We start from the raw sequence: 18,444 nt of genomic DNA, 5'->3' as shown, positions 1-18,444 counted from the left end.
CCCACCAGCCCCGGCCTCACCTGTGGGGTGGGCAGCAGGTGGGGTATGGGGGATGGGTGTCAGAGCTGAGAGAACATTGCAGTGGTCTGGGGGTGGTCACTGGTTCCTGGTCAGAGGGGCTGGTGGTGTGAGGGCCTAGCTAGGGGTGGCATCTGTCAAGTAGAAAAGCAGAGGTGGCCCTGGCTGGTGTGGGTCAGTGGAGGGAGCATCAGTCTGTGGACGCAAGGGTCCCAGGTTCGATTCCAGTCAAGGGCATATGCCCAGGTTGCAGGCTTGATCCCCAGTAGGGGGCGTGCAGGAGGCAGCCAATCAATGATTCCCTCTCATCATTGATGTTTCTCTCCCTTCCTCTCTGAAATCAGTAACAATATATTAAAAACACACAGAGGTGGACACAGGTGCAGGTGGGACCGCTGCCAGCACAGGGGGTAGAGGGTGGGGCCCTCAGGTCCTCCCTAGGCCACTGCTGCCGGCTGTGGGACCGTTTCCAATACCCAGGACACCTACAGGCCTGGGATCCTGTGCCTGAATGTCAGGTGGGGCCACGGGGCTTGTTCCCTGGGGTCAGGGGCAGAAGTCACCAACGCAGTGGCCCCAGGGCAAGGTCAGGACAGCACCAGGCCTTCCTGGGAGACCCTCCTCCCGGCCAGGAGTCAGGCACAGACCCTGGGGGGAGTCACTGCCCTTCAGCTGCCCCTCCTGCCTGGCCAGGGAGGACGGAGTGGCCCTCGTGTTTGAGGTGTTGGAGTCGTGAGCTCCCGGCAGAGGAAACGCTCAATGTGTATTGCACCTTGTTGCTCAGGTGTTGAGACCTGCAGCTGTGACGGGGTGGGCCTGGGGCAGCAGACACCCCTCCCTCCCCACTGGCCAGGATGGGCTCCAGGGTGTGCAGCTTCACAAGACGCGGTTGTCAGTAAGAATAACACAACTTTATTGGGAGTTGGGGTTTGGGTGCCCTGTCAGAGATCATCAGAACATTAAAAATGGACTCAGCATCACACACTCTGCAGGCCTTCCAGGACGATGGCACTGCCCCAGCGGGTGCAGACTCCACCCACCCAGCACTGCTGGGGCCAGTCTCCGCCCCTGCCCCCTCCTGCATGCCCACGGCCAGCTCTTGCCAGGTGCCCAAATGCACCGGAGTGCCAGGGCTGGGATACCCCTGCCGGGCTGTGAGGGTCTCGATATTTTTAAGGCAGTCAAATGTTGCATCCTGGCTTAGAGGCCAGCTCCCAGGGCCCCTGGGCAGCTAAGACCTGTGTGGCCAGCCCAGCTCTGGACATGCATCTGTCCTGAGTCAGGGAGACCCTTCACTGCAGCCAGATACAAAGTGCAAACACGGCTCTCTCTGCGTTTGTTTAAAAATCGGTAAAAACAGGCTGGCAGCCTGTGGCGTCCGCACCCATCGCGCCTTAGTCCTTGTGGCACCAGGGTTGTGGCCTGGCTCTGGCAGGCAGAGCGCACTCTGAAGCCTTATTGCTGTGCATGGGGTCAGGCAGGAGCGACGCGAGCTGGGCCGTCCGACTGGGTCCAACTGCCAGCTTTACCAATGCAGCATTTATTTTAAAATTAAATTAAATTAAAAAAGACAAATTGCATCACCAGGTAGGTATTGATTAAGGGCGCGCCCTGGCTGGGTGGCAGCATCACACGGGGCCATTGGAGGCGGCTCCTGCTGGCGGGGCAGCTGTCTTCCTGCAGGAAGAGGAGTGGGTCTTGGAACCTAAGGGTCCAAGGGTCCCTGTCCAGTCCCCTCCCCCTGGCCCAACCTGCTCACCTGTCCTTTGTCACGGTCCCCAGAACGGCCACTGTGGAGACAGCTGGGCTGGCTGTGGCTATGGTGGTGACGGCCACCATGGGCCCTGGGGGCACTGCCACAGCCAGCACCCCTGTGGGGGCTGGGGCAGGACTGGCCTTGCTCAGAGCTGTGGAGGCTGCCTCGGGGGGGACAGACCCAGCCAATGTGGAGGTGGCTTCTGCAGGTGCAGAGGTGGGACCTGGTAGCGTGCTGGCAGCCCTATGGGCAGATCTGGGCTCAGTGACCTGGGCTGCCCCAAGTTCCCAACATGCCAGAGCAACCTGCCTGCCCCCAAGGCCTCCACCCTCCCTCCAGGCAGCCCCTACCCTGCTCCCCGGGACCCTCAATTCTGGGGACCACACTTGGCCCTGGCACTTCCCTGACAGCCCACAGGCCATGTCTGCCCAGAACTCGCCCTCCCACACCTGGAAAGGGCCAGGGCATGATGGTGGCCTAGGGACAGCCTGGCCCCTCTTGCAGCCCAGGAGGGGGTTTGCCCAGCGGGGCCCACACCTGCCCAGCACTTGCTTCCACTGTCTCATGTCAACACCACCCTCACAAGGACCCCTGGGAGCCTGCTTGTGGGACCTCGTGGGGCTGCACCAGGTGCGGTTGGCAGCGTGTGGAATAGACCACACGAGCCTGCAGATAACTCGACTGGGAAGGCGCAAGCCCACATCGGCCAGGGCAGGGCAGGCAGACCGACGGCTTGCTTTTGGAAGGACATAACCCGCTGGTCAGAGGACAGCTGTTTAGGAGGGGAGAGGTCGGGGGAAAGTTTAAGAACTGTAATGCTGCTTTAAGAAGGAACTAAACCCCTCAGGAGCCCCAGGCTTGCCCCCTTGCCTGGCCACGGTTTTCTGTTCATCATAGCCCTGCCCCACTTCCTGTTGTGAGCCAGAGCGGGACCCCCACCAGTGGGATGCCCAGAGCTCCACCTCAGGTGGGAACCGGGGTGGGTGGGACCTGGCCAGGTGCCAGTCTGCCCGGCTTGTCGGGGCGAACAAGGGAAGGCCGGGAAGGCGCCATCTCACTCAGCACCACCTGCTGTGACTGCACCTAACACTGCCCACCACTCCTTCCCTAGTTTCCAAAACAGCTCCTTGTGCTGCCCTCCCCCTCCACCAACCCCCAGCCCAGCCTGGACTTTCTCCCTGAGTGTAGGGGTGGGACATGTGGGGGCTCAGCTTGCACGGAGGTCACCCCCCATCAGAGTTCAGCTACAAAGCCCTAACATCCCCCCCACTGTCTGAGCGCGACAGGCATTTCTTTCCAAGGCGCCTGGTTTAGGTGGGCACATGGCTGGGACTTGGCACATACCAGACAGGATAAAAGTTGAACCCCCTTCCCACCACCCAGGGCCACCCCAGAGCCTGGGGAGTGGCTCAGCAGGGCCTGGCCATTCTCTCTCCAAGGTGCGCCTATGATGGGGCGGCCCCATTCCCAGGTCCCTGGGGTGGGACATTCAGGTCCTCTGCTCACCCCTGTGCATCCCTCTCCACAGAGCCCACCTCTGAGGGTCACAGGGTCCATCTTCTGGGCAAGCGGAGAGCTGTGGACAATCGCACCCCCTCCCTCCCCCCCCAATCCTGCACACCTGGGGACCGGCGTGGGCAGTGGGGGGGCCTCCTGGCCGGGACCCATACTGACAGCCTCTGAGGTGACAGCCACCTGCTCGTCCTCATCACTGCCGGAGGCCACCAGAGGGGTGTCCCTGGAGACACACACATTCCAGGCGCACGGGGAGGCGGAGCTAACTGCAAGACAGGGGCCGGGGGACACTGGTGAGGGCAGGGGAGCCCCCAAACTCGGGCAGGCATGCAAAAGCTTCAGTTCAGACTTGGGACAAACCTGTCCGCACGCTGCCTGACAAGGGGTGTGTCTGCCAGCAAAGGAGCTCCCCTCCCTGCGTAGTCCTCGACCCCCTGGGGCTTCCCAGCCTCTGGACAGGCCCCCCAGCTGCCACCGAGGCGGCCCAGGGCGTGCGAGGCACGAGGAGGCTGCCAGGGGTCCCGGTGGCACAGACAGATCAGGGGCAGCCCCTCCCTCCAAGGGCGGCTCAAAGGCCATCCATCCCTCCTGGGCCTGGGCCACTCTGCCCGCTGCCCTGCCATCAGAGCTGCTCCGACTCACGGGTTCTCTCTGGGCCCTGGCTCAGGCCGCCCTGGGCATCGCCGGGTCCTACGTCCACCGGGGAGCTGCACCTGGGCCCCAACTCGGAGCTGTGAACAAACCCAAGGCTGAGGCCGTGCAGGGAGACGCTGCCCGACACGGGCATGGCCGCCGCCTGCCCTGCCTCCTCACCAGCAGAAGGGCTGGAAGTCAGGGAACTTGGCCCAGCCTTTCTCCTCCAGAGCCGTGGTGCTGGGGGCCCTGGCTGCCCACACACTGGAGCCCACGTCCATCGCCACTCCCGGGGTGGCAGCGGTCGGGCTCGCTGGCTCGTCAAACACCGTCCACGTGGCACCTGCCAGAGGAGACGAGTGAGTGGCCCTGAGATGCAGCCAGACACAGCAGTGGCATCGCCCCGACCGGGCTGCTGGGCGTGTGGCTGAGGGCCGTCAGGACTGAGCTTCAGCAGGGCCCCGGTCGCTGGGCACGGGGAGCCCTCAGGACCAAGCACTCCAGAGCGCAGACAGGTCAGCAGGAGGCAGACCCCTAGGAGCACCCGCCAGGGCACCCAGTCCTCTGTCACCTGTGCCCCTACCCAGCTTGAACGCTGCACCCCAAGCACCTACCTTCTGAGCCACCTTCCACATGAGGACCGCCCTTTTGGGCAGCGGCTTGAGAAGCCCCTGCCGGCGCCACATCTCCATTGGCATCCTCCCCATCCCGGTCGCCACGCGCCAGGCCGTTCTCTGGGCAGCTCTCTGTGGCGGGAGGGCCCCCAAACCTGGGGGAGCACAGTCAGCTCAGGGGGATGTCACGACCAGGCGGGGGGCGGGGGGGAGGGTACACACCCATCCAGGGGCCTGTGTGTCCCTCAGGGAAGCTGAGGCAGGGCGAGCAGGCACACACCTGGCTCTGCCCAGGCCCCGGGCAGCACAGTGGGCCTCCTTGTCCTCCCAGATGTCATCGTCCTCGTCGTCGTCAAAGGGCTGGATGTGGTCTCCACAGCAGGCCTCAAACAGAGCCGCGCTGGGCTGTGGGAGCCACGTGTTCACACAGCTCCTGAGGCCTGGCCCGCAGCCGCACAGGAGCAGCCCCTGGCCCCCGCTGCCCACCCACTGCCGTGTCCGTCCACCTCCAACAAACACTGAGTGGAGACTCACGCTGTCCTCGTCGGCGTCGATGTGGAAGTTTATCTCTGCGATCCTGTCGAAGGGAGCGCTGAAAGAAGAACAGCGCCGCTCAGTGCGTGGCATCTGGGTGAGCCCCTCACAGGCCGCAGCGTGGTGGGCGCGGCCTGGAGGCCGAGGGCATCTAGCCCAGAGCAGTGGGGCTGAGAGCACAAGGCCGGCTCCGCGGCTAGTCCAGGGCTGTGGGTCTCAGGGTGGCGCCCATGCCCTGGGCCCATCTGCTTTCTCCCCGGCTCTGAGGGCAGCTGGGGACTGGGGAGCAACAACCTGCCTGCCCTGAGGGAGACCCTCTCTGCCCGGCCCCTCCCACACAGCTCACACCCGGCTCAGCTGAGGAACGGGGCAGGTCTAGCAGAGCCCACCTCCACCCTCTGAAAGGGGCTGGGGCAGGGGGGGGGGGGGCGCGCGACACAAATCGGTGCTGGGTGTGCGAGGGAGGCAGCCGGGCACACTCTGGGCTCACTTGACGCTGTCGTCCTGGTCTGCAAACTCCTCGTCATTGAAGCCAAACTGGTCCACGAAAGTGGCCGTCATCTGCTGGACCTGGTACTCGGAGAAGGCCTGGGGGATGGGCGCAGCCTCAGACTCCTGCTCAGGGTCACACCCAAACAGCCTATTGAACTTGTCATTCACCCGCTGTGTCCCCAAGGGCCCCATCCATGTAAATGGCTTGGGGGGAGGTTCCCCTCATCACAGGCGCAAGGAGCACCGTTCCCCTTGCCATTTCCCTCGGCAGTTTGGTGAGATGCCGCTAGGACTGTGGGGAAGGGCCTAGTCACACGCACCTGCTGAAGGGACAGCTCGTTAGGGAACACGCCCTCCATGTCCTCATCCTCACTCGAGGGGTGGAGGTGGGTGCTTACCTGCAACAGCAGAGGGTGGGCATGAGTTGGCAGGAGTGAGCTGGCACCCGGGGCTGGTGCCCAGCCTGCTCCCCACCTGCAGCCCACACTGGGTCTGGGCACAGGCCTCGGAGACCACACTGGGCCTCCTGACATGACAGGGAGGGGACCGAGCGGCCACAGCAGCTCTGCTCGGGGACTCAGGACCGCACGTGGATGGCCCAGGCCTGTGGCCAGAGGGTCTGTGTCTGGACACGGAGCAGAGGCTGCAGCAAACGCTTGGCCGCAGGCGCACGCACAAGCAGACGAGACTCCTCACCAGGTCCACGGCGTTCCTGCGGTTGGTCTCCGTCAGCGTCTCCTCCACGAAGCTCTCCCAGCGCCCACGGCAGTCCGCAGGCAGCCCTGCAAGGGAAGTGCTGCCTGGTCCCGAGAGCCACTGCAGGGTCCCAGGCAGCCTGTGCGGGCACAGGGCCCGACTCGGCGGGTGTCAGAGCCCGAGTCTACTTGGTGCACAAGGGACCCCAAGGGGCCCTGACACAGACATGCCAGCATCGGCTTCTGTAACAAAGCGGCCGACTGCCCGGCCTCTGCACAACCCGCATGCCCCACCGGTTTTTCTGGCGAAGTCGGAGCCTCCGATTCACGCCCCCGGAAACGGTGAGGGAAGATGACAGCCAAGAGCTTCCCACTTGCCCATCGCCTCCCCACCTGGGCCCCCACCCTCATCGTGAGACCGATGGACCAGGAGGCCTGACCCCAGCCTGAGGCCACTGACTGAGAACACCCCCTTCCTGGGCTCACACCTGCCCTGCGACCACAGGCTGCCACGCGGAGACACACCAGCGAGGCCACGCCTGCGGTCTGGCTGACGACCATCTACAGGCTGCTTCCTCAGCAGCACAACTCAACTGAATGCCAGTGTACCCCGTGCCCGCTCTGGGCTCACAGCACCTGCACCGCGCCCCACCTCCCCCATCACACTCCACCGCCTGGCCACTGCCCAGTCCACCCACCTGTCTGCCCCTTGTATCCTGGGCAAACCCTGTTCAGTCTGCCTGGCACCCTCCTCCCCAGTGAGGCCAATGGGCCCTTCCCGGCTCAGCTGGTGAAGCCTGGAGCTGCAGACTGTGCCAGGACATGAGATGGAAGGGTAAGGCCACAAGCTGCCAGGGGAGTGGCCCTGCATCTCGATGCAGGAAGCAGCCCAGGGAGCAGGCCGAGGGCAAAGGTGAGGCCTGGCCGGGGAGGGGCTGCCTGGCTCAGAGAACAGCTGGACTGCGTGGTGTGCCCTGACCATGAGCAGACGTCTGCCCAACAGAACGGGCACCGGGGCCCACACCCAGCCGAGGGAAGACCCCGTGAGGCACGACAGCCAGACCCGGGCCAGGGCTCACCTTGGATAACCTCGCTGACGGGGGTCTGCATGGCACCGCTCTCCAGGTTCCGCACCACCGCGTTGGCGATCCGGGTGAGGTGGCCCATGTTCCCGCGCCTCATGCCACCTGCTGCCCTGGAAGTGAAGGGCAGCATGAAGACATCTGCCAGGCCTGGGCCTTGCCCACCGCCACCGAGTCCCTCGCCTGCGTTGGGAGGTGCTGCTCCCACCCCGTGCAGACCAGAAAACGGGCTCAAAGCCTGCACTCCCCACATACCAGCAGGGCCTGCTCAACACCTGCAGCCCTGCGACCCGTCTGGCTGCGCTCTCCCCTGCACACAGACACCAGCTGTCCCAGTGTCCAGGCCCTTCCAGCACAGCCCAGGGCCTGCTGCCCAGGGAAATGCCCAGTCCAGCAGCAGGAGACGTGGCCGGCTCCAAGGAGACAAGGACGACGCAGGGCCCGAGCGCCTGTTGCGGCCCTGGATCGGCGTCGCTCCCCTCACGGAGCTCAAGGTGTGGGAGTGCTCGCCCTGGCTTCTGTCCACCTTTGCCTCCCACGTTGCCATGAACTTCTCCACACCCACGGCCCAAAGCAGAGCACGTCCTATCCTGGCGTCCCTGACGCTCAGTAGCCTCCCTGTGAGACGGTCACACGTCTACAACACAGCCCTTGACGGTAGTGGACAGAGCCTGCTGCCAACCACATTCTCTCTCCAAAGAGCCTGACGAACCCAGAGGAGGACACGAGGTGAGCGAGTGAGCACCTGAGCTGGGGAGCCGGGCAGAGGCAGGCCCAGGAGACAGGGAGGGCACTGGCTCCTGGGGAAGCTGGGACAGGTGTAAGCTGCTGGGCACCTCAGACCCCCAGTGAGAGCCGTGGGAGCGCCCAGACCCGCACACGTGCACACAAACACACCATCTGCGAGCTCAGGTGTGGGGAGGGCCTCCCAGAACCAGGGGAAGCCGCCAGCCGTGGCTGCATTGACATTCGGGTTCAGTAAGAGCAGGAGGTGAGGGATAGACGTGGGGAGGGAGGTACCCCCAGGAGCAGCAGGCAGGGCAGAGGGAGGGCTGCCACACTGGGCCCTGCGGGCCATTCTGGGACCCGGGTGGCCAGGAGTTTCAGGCAGAAGTGACACCATCTGTGTTTCAGAAAGAGCCCAGCTGCTCACACAGAGGCCGCGTGGGACAGGGAGGAAGCAGGAAGTGGCCTGGACACTCTCTTCAGGGTTCAAGGGCTCAATGGTAGAAGTGACTGATGCTGGGATGGAGAAATGGGGGATTCGGGACACACTGTGGGCACAGGACGGGCGAGGGGGGAGGGTGGGCGAGTAAAGGGTGAAGGAGGCCCCAGAGCAGCCAGGCCGGTGAGGAGCCTGAGGGGAAGGAGCCCCGCCCAGCCCGGTGACTGCCTGGCTCCTGTCAGCTCAGGCCCCAGCCTCCCTGGCAGCCCAGCAGCGGTTTCAACAGCAGCGGGAGCCCCTTCTGGAAACCACACCTCCCATGGAGCCCCAGGGGTTCTTACTGTGTGTGGTCATTGGCCTCCCAGGCCTCCAGGATCCTCTGGACCAGGCAGCACTTCTGGAATAGCTGGGGGGACAGGCTGATTGGTCAGGCCCGAGGGGCTGCGTGCTCCCCTCCACCCTCTGTGAACCGAGTGGGCTTAGCAGGCAAGCAAGCAGGTGGCCTGGAGGTGAGCATCGTGCGAAGCACTCCCGGGTGAGTAGGAAAGGAGAGAGATGCATCTCGTCCAGGATTCATGCATGTGGACTCAAAGGACCCCAAGTCCCAGAATGTTTTCTTATGCCCTTTCTTTGTGATTTCCTCTCTCGTGGTCAAAAGGAGGGCAGCTCACCCAGGTCACGTGAGGATCAGAAAAGAAAACGCGGGGGGAGGGGCCTCAGCCATGTGGCCGGGCTCAGCACGCAGCGCCACCAGCGCCTGGTGGGACTCACATGGGTCACCATCGTGCTCTCGGGGTGGCTGGCAGCAGGCAGCGGGCTCTCCGAGTCCCCACTCTCGGGTCCACTGGCTTCAGCCCTGTCCTCCCGGGGGGCGTGGGAGAGAATCGCAGCCACGCACAGTTCCACTTGGAGGTGCAGGAAGTTATTCCAGGTGTACTTGAAAAACAGGTCCTGGGACAGGCAGGGAGAGGCCGTGGCAGGCGGCAGACGCGAGGCAGCGCCTGAGAGCCTCCCTGTGAGAAACCTCTGCAGAGCCCGCGCTCTGCTCTCATCTGAACATGCCTGACGGCCTTCTTTTTGTCTCCAATCAGAAGCTTAACTCATCTGTAGCCTATCAGTGTGTTTTTATTAAAAGGCTGTGTATTTCCTAGTGAGATCCCCGTTAGCTACATCCTACACAGTCTATTATGTAGGATTCCTATTCTTCCTTTAGGATTGTGTCTTGACCCATGAGCCAGTGGAAGTGTGTGAAATTCGCAAACACCCAGAGGGAAGTCACGTGAGGAGGTGCACGTACGGACACTCCCACAGGAGCCCCGAGGGGCCCGGCCTGAGCTTTACCAGCTGAAGCCCGGCCTCTTCCAGGCGAGGCACAAGCACAGCTGCCCCTGAATCTCTCACCCTGACAGGTGAGGGGGTGAGGTTCACCTGTCTGCACCCCCTGGCACCTCACACAGAGCAGAGGCCACAGCAGCCCACGTCCTGACTCTGCTGCCTACACAGAGGGAGGGAGGGTGCAGCGGGGCAGGATGTGCACAAAAATCCTCAACAAAATACCAGCAAAATTCAGCAGCACATTAAACAGATTACACACCGTGACTGCGTGGGTTTTATTCCTGGATGCAAGGACGATTCAATGTGTAAATCAATCAGTCATGATGGTCAGTGTCTACTGACCAAAGGACGAAAACCATATAATCATCTCAGCCGATACTGAAAAAGCAATTGACCAAGCTCAACAATTCTTAAAAATGAAAACACTGAATACACTAAGAACAGAAGGAAACCTGCTCAACATGACAAAGGGCCCCAGGACAAGCCCACAGCAAACACATGCTAACTGGTGACAGGCTGCAGGCTTCTCTACGCTCAGGAACGGGGCCTGCAGCCTGCTTCCGCCACTTCTGCTCAGCACAGTGCGAAGTCTTAGCGGAACAATGAGGAAAGAGAGAGATAGGAAAAGTGTCCAAGTTGGAAAGGAAGAAGCTGAATATCTCTTTTCACAGATGACACGATCTAATATGAAGAAAACTCTACACATTTCACAGAAATTGTTAGACCTGATAAACAAGTACCAAATACAAAACACACAAAAACCAGCTGCATTTCTATACACTAACAATCCAAAAAAAGTTTTAAGAAAATAACTCCATTTACATTAGTATCCACAAAACAGAAAACACTTAGGAATGAACGAACCCAGGAGGTGAGAGCCGTGCCCGCTGAAACTGCAGCACCCGGCCGGCTGAGGGGAGCACAGACGACCCGAGTCCCTGAGAAGGCACCAGGCTCAGGCGGGAAGACTGGTTCTGTGAAGCTGACACCACCACCAAAGTGACCAACAGACTCACTACAGTCTCTTCAAGATTCCACTCAATGGCTTTTTTTTTTTTTTTGTAGAAACAGAAATACCCATCCTAAGATTCATAGGGAATCACAAGGGATCCCCAAAGGAAAATCTTGACCCCCCCCCAAAAAAAGTTGGACTCACATTTCATTTCAAAACTTACTACAAAACGATAGTAATCAGCAGCGTGTAGTCCTGGCGTGAGGACAGACATGGAGACCACAGCAAGAGAGCTGAGAGTCAAGAAATAAACTCTCACGTACATGGCCCACTGATTCCCAGCAGGATGCCCAACCAGTCAACGGGGAAAGGACAGTCTTTTCCACACATGGTGCTGGGGAACTGGACACCCACAGGCAGTGGAATGAAGTGGAACCCCCACCATGTACTACATTAACAAATTAATTCAAAATGGATCGGAGACCTGACAGAGCTAAAATTATAGAAACAAACAAAGGGGTCGACTGCATGACGGTGGATTTGGCAATGATTTCTTGGATATGACACCAACAGAGAAACTGAACTTCATTCAAATTAAAAACTTGTGTGTGTCAAAGGACACTATAAGCCAACCTTCCTGATGCCACGACCCTCCAATACAGCTCCTCGTGTTGTGGGGACCCCCAACCATAGAATGATTGTCGTTGCTGCTTCATAGCTGTCATGTTGCTGCTTCATAGCTGTCATGTTGCTGCTGTTATGAATCGTCACGTAAATATCTGATCTGCAGGATGGATTTTCATTGTTCGTGACCCACAGGTCCACCTGACTCAACAATGGGCAAAGGGCTTGGACAGCTGTTCAAAGGAAATACACAAACGGCGAACAAGCCACACAAAAAGGTGCTTGGCATCACCAACCATTAGGGAAATGCAGATCAAAGCCACCACGAGACAGACCACTTCAAACCAGGACGACGGCCATCTTTACAGAAAAACGAAAACATGTTCGGCGAGGACATGGGCGTGAGAACCCCCCTTCACTCTCGCAGGAAGGAAAGCGGCGCAGCCACTGGAAAACCACTGCTTCCTCGTAGTGCTGGCCACAGAACGGCTACGTGGCCCATCAACCCCACTTCTGGGCACATGCTCACCAGAAGGGAAAGCTGGACTCAAACAGGAACCTGCACATCCACGTTTACAGCAGCATCATTCCAAACAGCCAAAGGGGCCCTAGCCGGTGTGGCTCAGTGGCTAGAGCGTTGGCCTGGGGACTGAAGGGTCCCGGGTTAGATTCTGGTCACGGGCACATGCCTGGGCTGCGGACTTGATCCCCAGTAGGGGTCGTGCAGGAGGCAGCCAATCAATGATTGATGTTTCTAACTCTCTCTTCCTCTCCCTTCCTTTCTCTAAAGTCAATAAAAACAAATAAAACAGCCAAAGGGGAAAGCAACCCACACATCCATCAACTACGGAATGGACAAAGTGTGTCTTCCTCTACAATGGAAGGTGATGCGGCCATAAAGGACATTCTGACACCTGCCGCAACAGGGATGAATGAACCTTGAAGACAATGTGCTCAGTGAAACAAGCAAGACACAAAAGCCCAAACACGGTGTGATGCTGCGTACATGAGGCCCCACAGCAGCCAAACTCAGACGCAAAAAGTAGGGTGGGGGACAGAGGGGGTGTGGGAAGGCATGGGGATTGACTGCTTAATGGTCAGTGTTTCTGTTTGAAGATAAAAAAGTTCTGCAAAAAGACAGTGGAGTCGTTATATAAACTGTGAATGTACTTAATGCTAATGAACTAATTGAACCCTTAAAATTATTAAGCTGCCGAAACCGGTTTGGCTCAGTGGATAGGGCTTCGGCCTGCGGACTGAAAGGTCCCAGGTTCGATTCCGGTCAAGGGCATGTACCTGGGTTGCGGGCATATCCCCAGTAGGAGATATGCAGGAGGCAGCTGATCGATGTTTCTCTCTCATTGATGTTTCTAACTCTCTATCTCTCTCCCTTCCTCGCTGTAAAAAATCAATAAAAAATATATTTTAAAAAAAAATTAGTAAGCTGGTAAATTTTGTTACGTATTTTTTTACCACAGTAAAAATAAAAAGAGGGTGGAAAAGAGAAAACAATTTTTTTTTTTTAACCAACTTAAAAATTAGCCTGCTCTATTTGGTCAAACATTTAATTAACTCACCACTAATGCCTTGGCAGAGCCAGACCAAGAGAGCTTTATATGGGCCGAGGGTCTGACGTTCCCTGCCCCTGATCTAGGGGATAGTAACTTAGTGGAGTTCCTGTGCATTATACAATTATAGGTCACCATTCATCCAGAAAACTAAGAGAAAACAATTTTTAAGAGAGGAAAAGGACTAAGTGAAATAAGCCAGTCAGAGAAAGATAAATATCACATGATCTCACTCATTTGTGGAATATAAAGAACAACATAAACTGATGAACAAAAACATATCCAGAGACAGAGAAGCATCAATCAGACCGTCAAACCTCAGAGGGAAGGTAGGGGAAGGTGGGGGTAAGGGGGAGAGATCAACCAAGGGACTTATATGCTAGCATATAGGCCTAACCAATGGACACAGACAACAGGGGGGTGAGGGCATGAGTGGGGGGGTGGGGGGGATGGGGGGTAATGTGGGGATAAGGACAGATATGTAATAACTTAATAAAAAAAAAAGACATAAAGCTAAAAAGAGAGAGAGAGAGGAAAAGGCAAGTCCTTCATAACCCACTGGGGTTTCCAAATCTGGAAGAGCCTGTAGAGGCCAGTACTCCAGGCCCAGCTCCAAGGCTGGCTCCTTCTGGGAGCAGAGGCCCAAGGGCAAGGCCCCAGAGAAGCCTGGGGACTGCATCTGCCTGTGGTGCCCCCTCAGAGCCACGCCCCACCCCTCAGCACCCCCTTCTGCCTGGCGGGCCCCCTCCTCAGACACCCAGGCATCTTCTAGGCACTGAGTGGAGGCGCCCCCACTGGCTCTGACGGGAAGTGCTGGGTGCCCTGTGGAGAGCGAGCAACTGCTCCTCTAAGGTGCTCTGTGCCGAAGGGCGAAAACCCAAGGCCTCCAAGAGGCAGGTCTGGAAGGGCGTGACCTCAGACAGACAGACAGACACCTGCCTCTGCTCGCAGGGCCATCTCCGCGAGCTGCACCGAGGCCGGCCGGGCTGTCCCACCTTCACTCAGGCTGTGGTCAGCCTGGGCCTGTCTCAGGACCAACCAGAGCTTCCCGAGGACAGGCCCACCCCCAGGGCTGAGGTCCAGAGGCCTGCCCACGGCCGCGTGGGGGAAGGAGGAGGCAGTGGCCGCTCACCAGCAGCAAGCCCATGGTGTTGAGCCGGCAGAGCTCCTGGTTGATGCTGGGCGTGTTGGTGTTCAGCAGGGCAGCCATGAGGCGGGCGCCGTGCAGGCGGGCGTTCCCGAGGGGCTCCTCCAGCACGCCGATGGTGGTCAGGATTGCGGCTTTCTGTAAACACAGAGCACCACTCACTGGCCCTGGCAGCCCAGCGTGACCACTGCTAAAGGGCCCGGCTGGGGTCCACGCTGTGGCACAGCTCGGGGAGGCGGGGAAGGGGCCTTCCTCGAGGCAGCACTGCCTGCGAGAGGGAAGGAGGCATCAGAGCGAGTGCGGGGTCTGCACCCAGAGGCTCACCCAGCCACAGGGGGGAGCACCCTGGAGTGAGAGATCTGTGCTGAGGCAGGACCAGCGTTCTCAGGGCCATCTGGAAACTCCTAGACTACACGCGGGTCTTCTCTGATCCCGCACATGCAGCCTCACGTAGCCACCTTTTTGTTAACAGAATGTTCCAGAATCTCTACCTTTGTGAAGCTTACTTTCTGGTGGGGGAGGCAGCCTGGGGGGCGATGAGAGAGCAAGCCTCCTCAGCGTGACCCCAGCACCCCCTAGAGCTGCTGAGCTGAGGCACGGGGCCTCCTCTGGGACCCCTGGCCCTTGGCTGGTGCCCTGACTCAGAGGCCAGGCCGACGGTGAGTGTGGGCTCTCAGAATGCAAGTCATCTGGGGGCTGCAAATGCCCCCCCCGCCAGGCCCCAGTGCAGATGGACATGCAGCAGGGGGTCTGACACAGGCCATGGCATCGGCCTGGTTCTCAAGTCGGGTCAGGGAACAGCAGCACGAGTGTGTCCACGCGTCCGCATACACCTTGGGCGCTTTGCTGTCTGAGGTCCGGTACCTTTGGTGGGTGGAGCAGGAGCTGGTGAAAGTCCTTCAGCCTCGGCTCAATGCCGTGCAGGACGCTGCCACTGACGGGGCACAGCCTCTCCAGTCCCTGAGAAAAGGCGTCCACCAGGCCCTCTGTCCTGTGGATGAGGAAGCAGATGGAGACGGGGACAGCCCTCGGTGGCATTTCCCTCCCCTGCCCAACGTCCCCCTCATCTCAAGAGGTTTGGTGACTTACAGAGAGGAGGGTGCCTGAGGCCTTGAGAGCACTTTCCCAGGCGATGGCCCATGCTCAGCCGCCTGCCGTGAAGGGTGGCGCCCAGTGCCGGGCAATGCCCTCCCCACGAGGCACTCACCCAGCCCGCCTGGCTTCCAGCAAGGTCAGCAGCACCTGCGTCCCGCTGACGAGGCAGCTCTCCGTCTGGTCCCCGTCAAACATGTTCCTCAGAAGCTGCTCCACGCAGTCCTGCCTGTCACACACGGTCACTGCCTGGAGCAGAGCAGACAGAGCACGCCTCCCTCCCCTGCCTCCCGTGGAGGTGCGCCCCTGCTGGCCTGCACTCGGGGGACCTGCCTGGAGACCTCCCGTGGGAAACAGGCCCCTCAAATTAGCTCTGGGTCCGGGTGAGCATTTCACAGCCAGCTCAGAGTCCGAACCAGAGGGAGTGGCTGTGTCTGCGGTTTACAGGGCCAGCTTAGAGACGCGCTCCCAACTCAGAGACCCCACCCACCGGCACCCGCCAGCACCCCACTAGCCCGCAGCACTCACGACTCCAGCACTGCGAGGAGGGGGTCCGGCTCCAGGGCCTCGGGCAGCTGGCTGCCCTGCTCCCTGCCCAGCCGGACAAGGTCACAGAGCGTCTGGGAAGCGTTGGACTGCCTCTGCAAAGACAGGGACATGGCGCTCCGTCAGGGCCGGGACACGTCAGCACCCACCAGTGGATGGAGCCTGCTGCTCATCTTCTGGGAGTTGGGGACGCCTCTAAACCGGGTCATTCCCGAGGGGTCTGCTCTGCTCCCACTGTCAGGGCGCACGGGACTGTCCAAGTGCCAGGGCTCTCAATGCTCCACTGGCTCGCAGGGACGACTGCCCCTCGGACCCATGTTGAGCTACACTACATAGGTGACCACCTCACTGATACTGCATTTTAAACTAAAAGGAGCTTCTGGTACTCAGAAGGGGTCCTGTGAAAATACAGACGACAAAGGACGCGGTGCTTGAGGGAAACGGACCCCGTGGAAATGTAGAACTGCCCAGGGCACTTGCGGACCACAGGGGTTTCCTCGGGGCCGTGGACACGGTTAGACATGCAGCCCTGGCCCCTTGTCGGGGCATCAGGACACGTGGCTAAAGGACGGGCTTGCACCATCTTAGGGAGAAACAGAAGCAGCCAGGTTGGCTCTGTGGCCTCGCACCTGCCTGTGGCCCGTGGACAGGCCCGTCAGCCCCCCACGCTCACGCGCACGGACACCTTGGTGGGATGAGGGACCAAGAGCAGAGTGGTCTGGAAGCAGCTGAGGCTCTCAGAGCTGCTGAGGAAGCGCGGGCCTCGTCACATGGAGAAAGGGCCTCTCAGGAAGCACCCCGCCCGCTCCCAGTGGTCACCACGGGGAGGGAGCCCACTGGCCCCCCCATGCTTCTCCCTGGCAGGGGACCTTCCAGCCAGAACCAGTCACTCCCCTGCAGGGAGCGGAGCACAGCAGAGCCTCGCGCTCCGCAGAGAGTCTGCAGGAGCCTCTCCCGCCTGCTCTCCCCGAGGGAAGCCGAGCCCCACTGCGGGCTGCCCTGCGGAGAGGCCCCGGGCCTGGGCTGAGACTGGCCTGACCAGTCGCCCTCAAGGACCTGAGTCCTGCGGACAGTCCAGTGACCGAGGCACTGGTGATCCTGGAAGCAAACCCGCCTCCCCCAGTTGAGCCCTGAGTGACCATGGGCAGAGGACCTGCTAGGCTGTGTCCACATCACTGACGCACAGAAACTGATAAAAAATACTTGTTGTTATAAGCAAGTAAGTTTTGGGGCAATTTGTTACTCAAGCATAGAAAACTAACACAATTCTGTGCGAGCTGCTCTGTACAGTGCGTGTGCATTACTCGTCAGTAAAGAAGTCTCTGAGTCAGTGCTCAACAGGAGGATGAGGTGCGCCATGGTTCTCCTGGGAGAAAAGGCTGCCGTGCCCCTCGGACGCAGCAGCAGGCGCTGCCCAAGGGGCTCCTGGCGAGGGGGGCTCTGAGGCGGGCACGTGTACTCACATCTTCGTCCTCCCTGGGGTGGATCAACTCCACGAGTCTCTGGATGATCCTCTCTTCATTGAGCCACTGGAAGGGAAAGGAGGCTGTGATGTCCCTGCTCACATCTAGCCACATGGAAACGCCCTTCCGTGCACAGAGCACCACCCACCAGGTTCCGGGGCACAGGCTCTTTGCCCAACACATGCCCCCAGGCCCAGAGAGAAAAGGCAGTGACCTGACGGTCATAGGGTAGGAAGCACCATCTGTGTCCTAACGGGGTGGACTCAAGCACACGCCAGCTCTGCCTGAGGAGCCCACCTGAGCACCAGCTCTCTCAGTGCTGGCTCAGAGCAGCTGCTGCTTTTTTTTTTTTTTAATCCTCATCCAAGGATATGTCTTTATTTTTATTTTTAGGAGAGCAAGGAAGAAACAGGGAGAGAGAGAGAAACATTGATTGATTGCCTCCTGTACATGCCCCGATGGAGGATCGAACCCACAACCTAGGTAGGAACCTGACCCGGAATGGAGCCCATGACCCTTGGGTGTGCAGGAAGACGCGCCCGGCCAGGGCTCAGCCTCTGCTCCTACAGCGCCGGAGCCTTTCCAAGATCAAGACCACCAGGATGAGGCCACAGGAGCCCTGCCAGGGCTGACGTGCTGGACACTCAGGGGTTCAAGGGCAAGGTGGCCAGGCAGCCTGGGTCATGCCTAGATCCCCCCACACCTCCTCACCTAGACGGTGAGGGCAGGGCAGCCTTCCCTCCAGCCTGAAGAGCAGATGTGATGCTGCGCCCACTGGGGGCGTGGGCTGTGACTGGTCTTAGTGGGAGGCTCACCGAGGGACGGACCATTAGCCTAGGACTGAGCCCTGCCACTTTGATGAGCACTGCCACCCGATTTAGTCTACTTTAAACTGCACAGCAACCAAACCCCACCAAGCACCAGGGAGAGGCTGCCAGGACTGACCTCCTGCCTCTCTGGGATAGAAGCCCTCCCCGCCCCCCTTTCTGGGAGGCCGTAAGCACCATCAGGACAGACCGGGCACACACCGCAGGACAAGCAACAGGCCTCGTGGTCTCTGCCCTTTCCCTGCATGGAGTCCCGTCTGCTCTGCCTTCCTCAAGTCTGCAGGGCACAGAGCTGCCTGGAGCTCCTGCCTGAGGCCATGGGGCGGGGCAGGGCGGTGAGGAAAGCAGGGGCAGCAGAGTGGGGGGAGAAGGAACGCTCTGCTCTT

General features: G+C 59.9%; 1 protein-coding gene across 3 annotated transcripts in view; it reads right to left on the bottom strand.

The window, feature by feature from the left end:
• Window positions 1-1,538: 1,538 nt before the first annotated feature.
• The window catches only part of PPP6R2 (protein phosphatase 6 regulatory subunit 2), a 64,662-nt gene continuing 47,756 nt past the window's right edge, over window positions 1,539-18,444 (bottom strand). For all 3 annotated transcript variants that reach the window (XM_081084230.1, XM_081084228.1, XM_081084229.1), the window contains 19 exons: window positions 17,232-17,297; window positions 15,751-15,863; window positions 15,338-15,451; window positions 14,995-15,121; window positions 14,116-14,268; window positions 9,276-9,455; window positions 8,846-8,910; window positions 7,337-7,452; window positions 6,259-6,344; window positions 5,883-5,960; window positions 5,561-5,658; window positions 5,071-5,128; window positions 4,817-4,941; window positions 4,537-4,691; window positions 4,103-4,265; window positions 3,932-4,020; window positions 3,396-3,555; window positions 1,778-2,017; window positions 1,539-1,695 (listed from right to left, as the gene is read on the bottom strand). In XM_081084230.1, coding sequence (XP_080940356.1) covers window positions 1,647-1,695; window positions 1,778-2,017; window positions 3,396-3,555; window positions 3,932-4,020; window positions 4,103-4,265; window positions 4,537-4,691; window positions 4,817-4,941; window positions 5,071-5,128; window positions 5,561-5,658; window positions 5,883-5,960; window positions 6,259-6,344; window positions 7,337-7,452; window positions 8,846-8,910; window positions 9,276-9,455; window positions 14,116-14,268; window positions 14,995-15,121; window positions 15,338-15,451; window positions 15,751-15,863; window positions 17,232-17,297 — 2,235 coding nt within the window. In that variant the 3' untranslated portion in view covers window positions 1,539-1,646. The remainder of the gene's footprint in view (window positions 1,696-1,777; window positions 2,018-3,395; window positions 3,556-3,931; window positions 4,021-4,102; window positions 4,266-4,536; window positions 4,692-4,816; window positions 4,942-5,070; window positions 5,129-5,560; window positions 5,659-5,882; window positions 5,961-6,258; window positions 6,345-7,336; window positions 7,453-8,845; window positions 8,911-9,275; window positions 9,456-14,115; window positions 14,269-14,994; window positions 15,122-15,337; window positions 15,452-15,750; window positions 15,864-17,231; window positions 17,298-18,444) is intronic.

Source organism: Myotis nattereri, assembly GCF_964212035.1.
Source record: "Myotis nattereri genome assembly, chromosome: 2".
NCBI lineage: Eukaryota > Metazoa > Chordata > Mammalia > Chiroptera > Vespertilionidae > Myotis > Myotis nattereri.
Note: the sequence above shows the minus strand (reverse complement) of the source record. Positions and strands in the feature narration are given on the sequence as shown.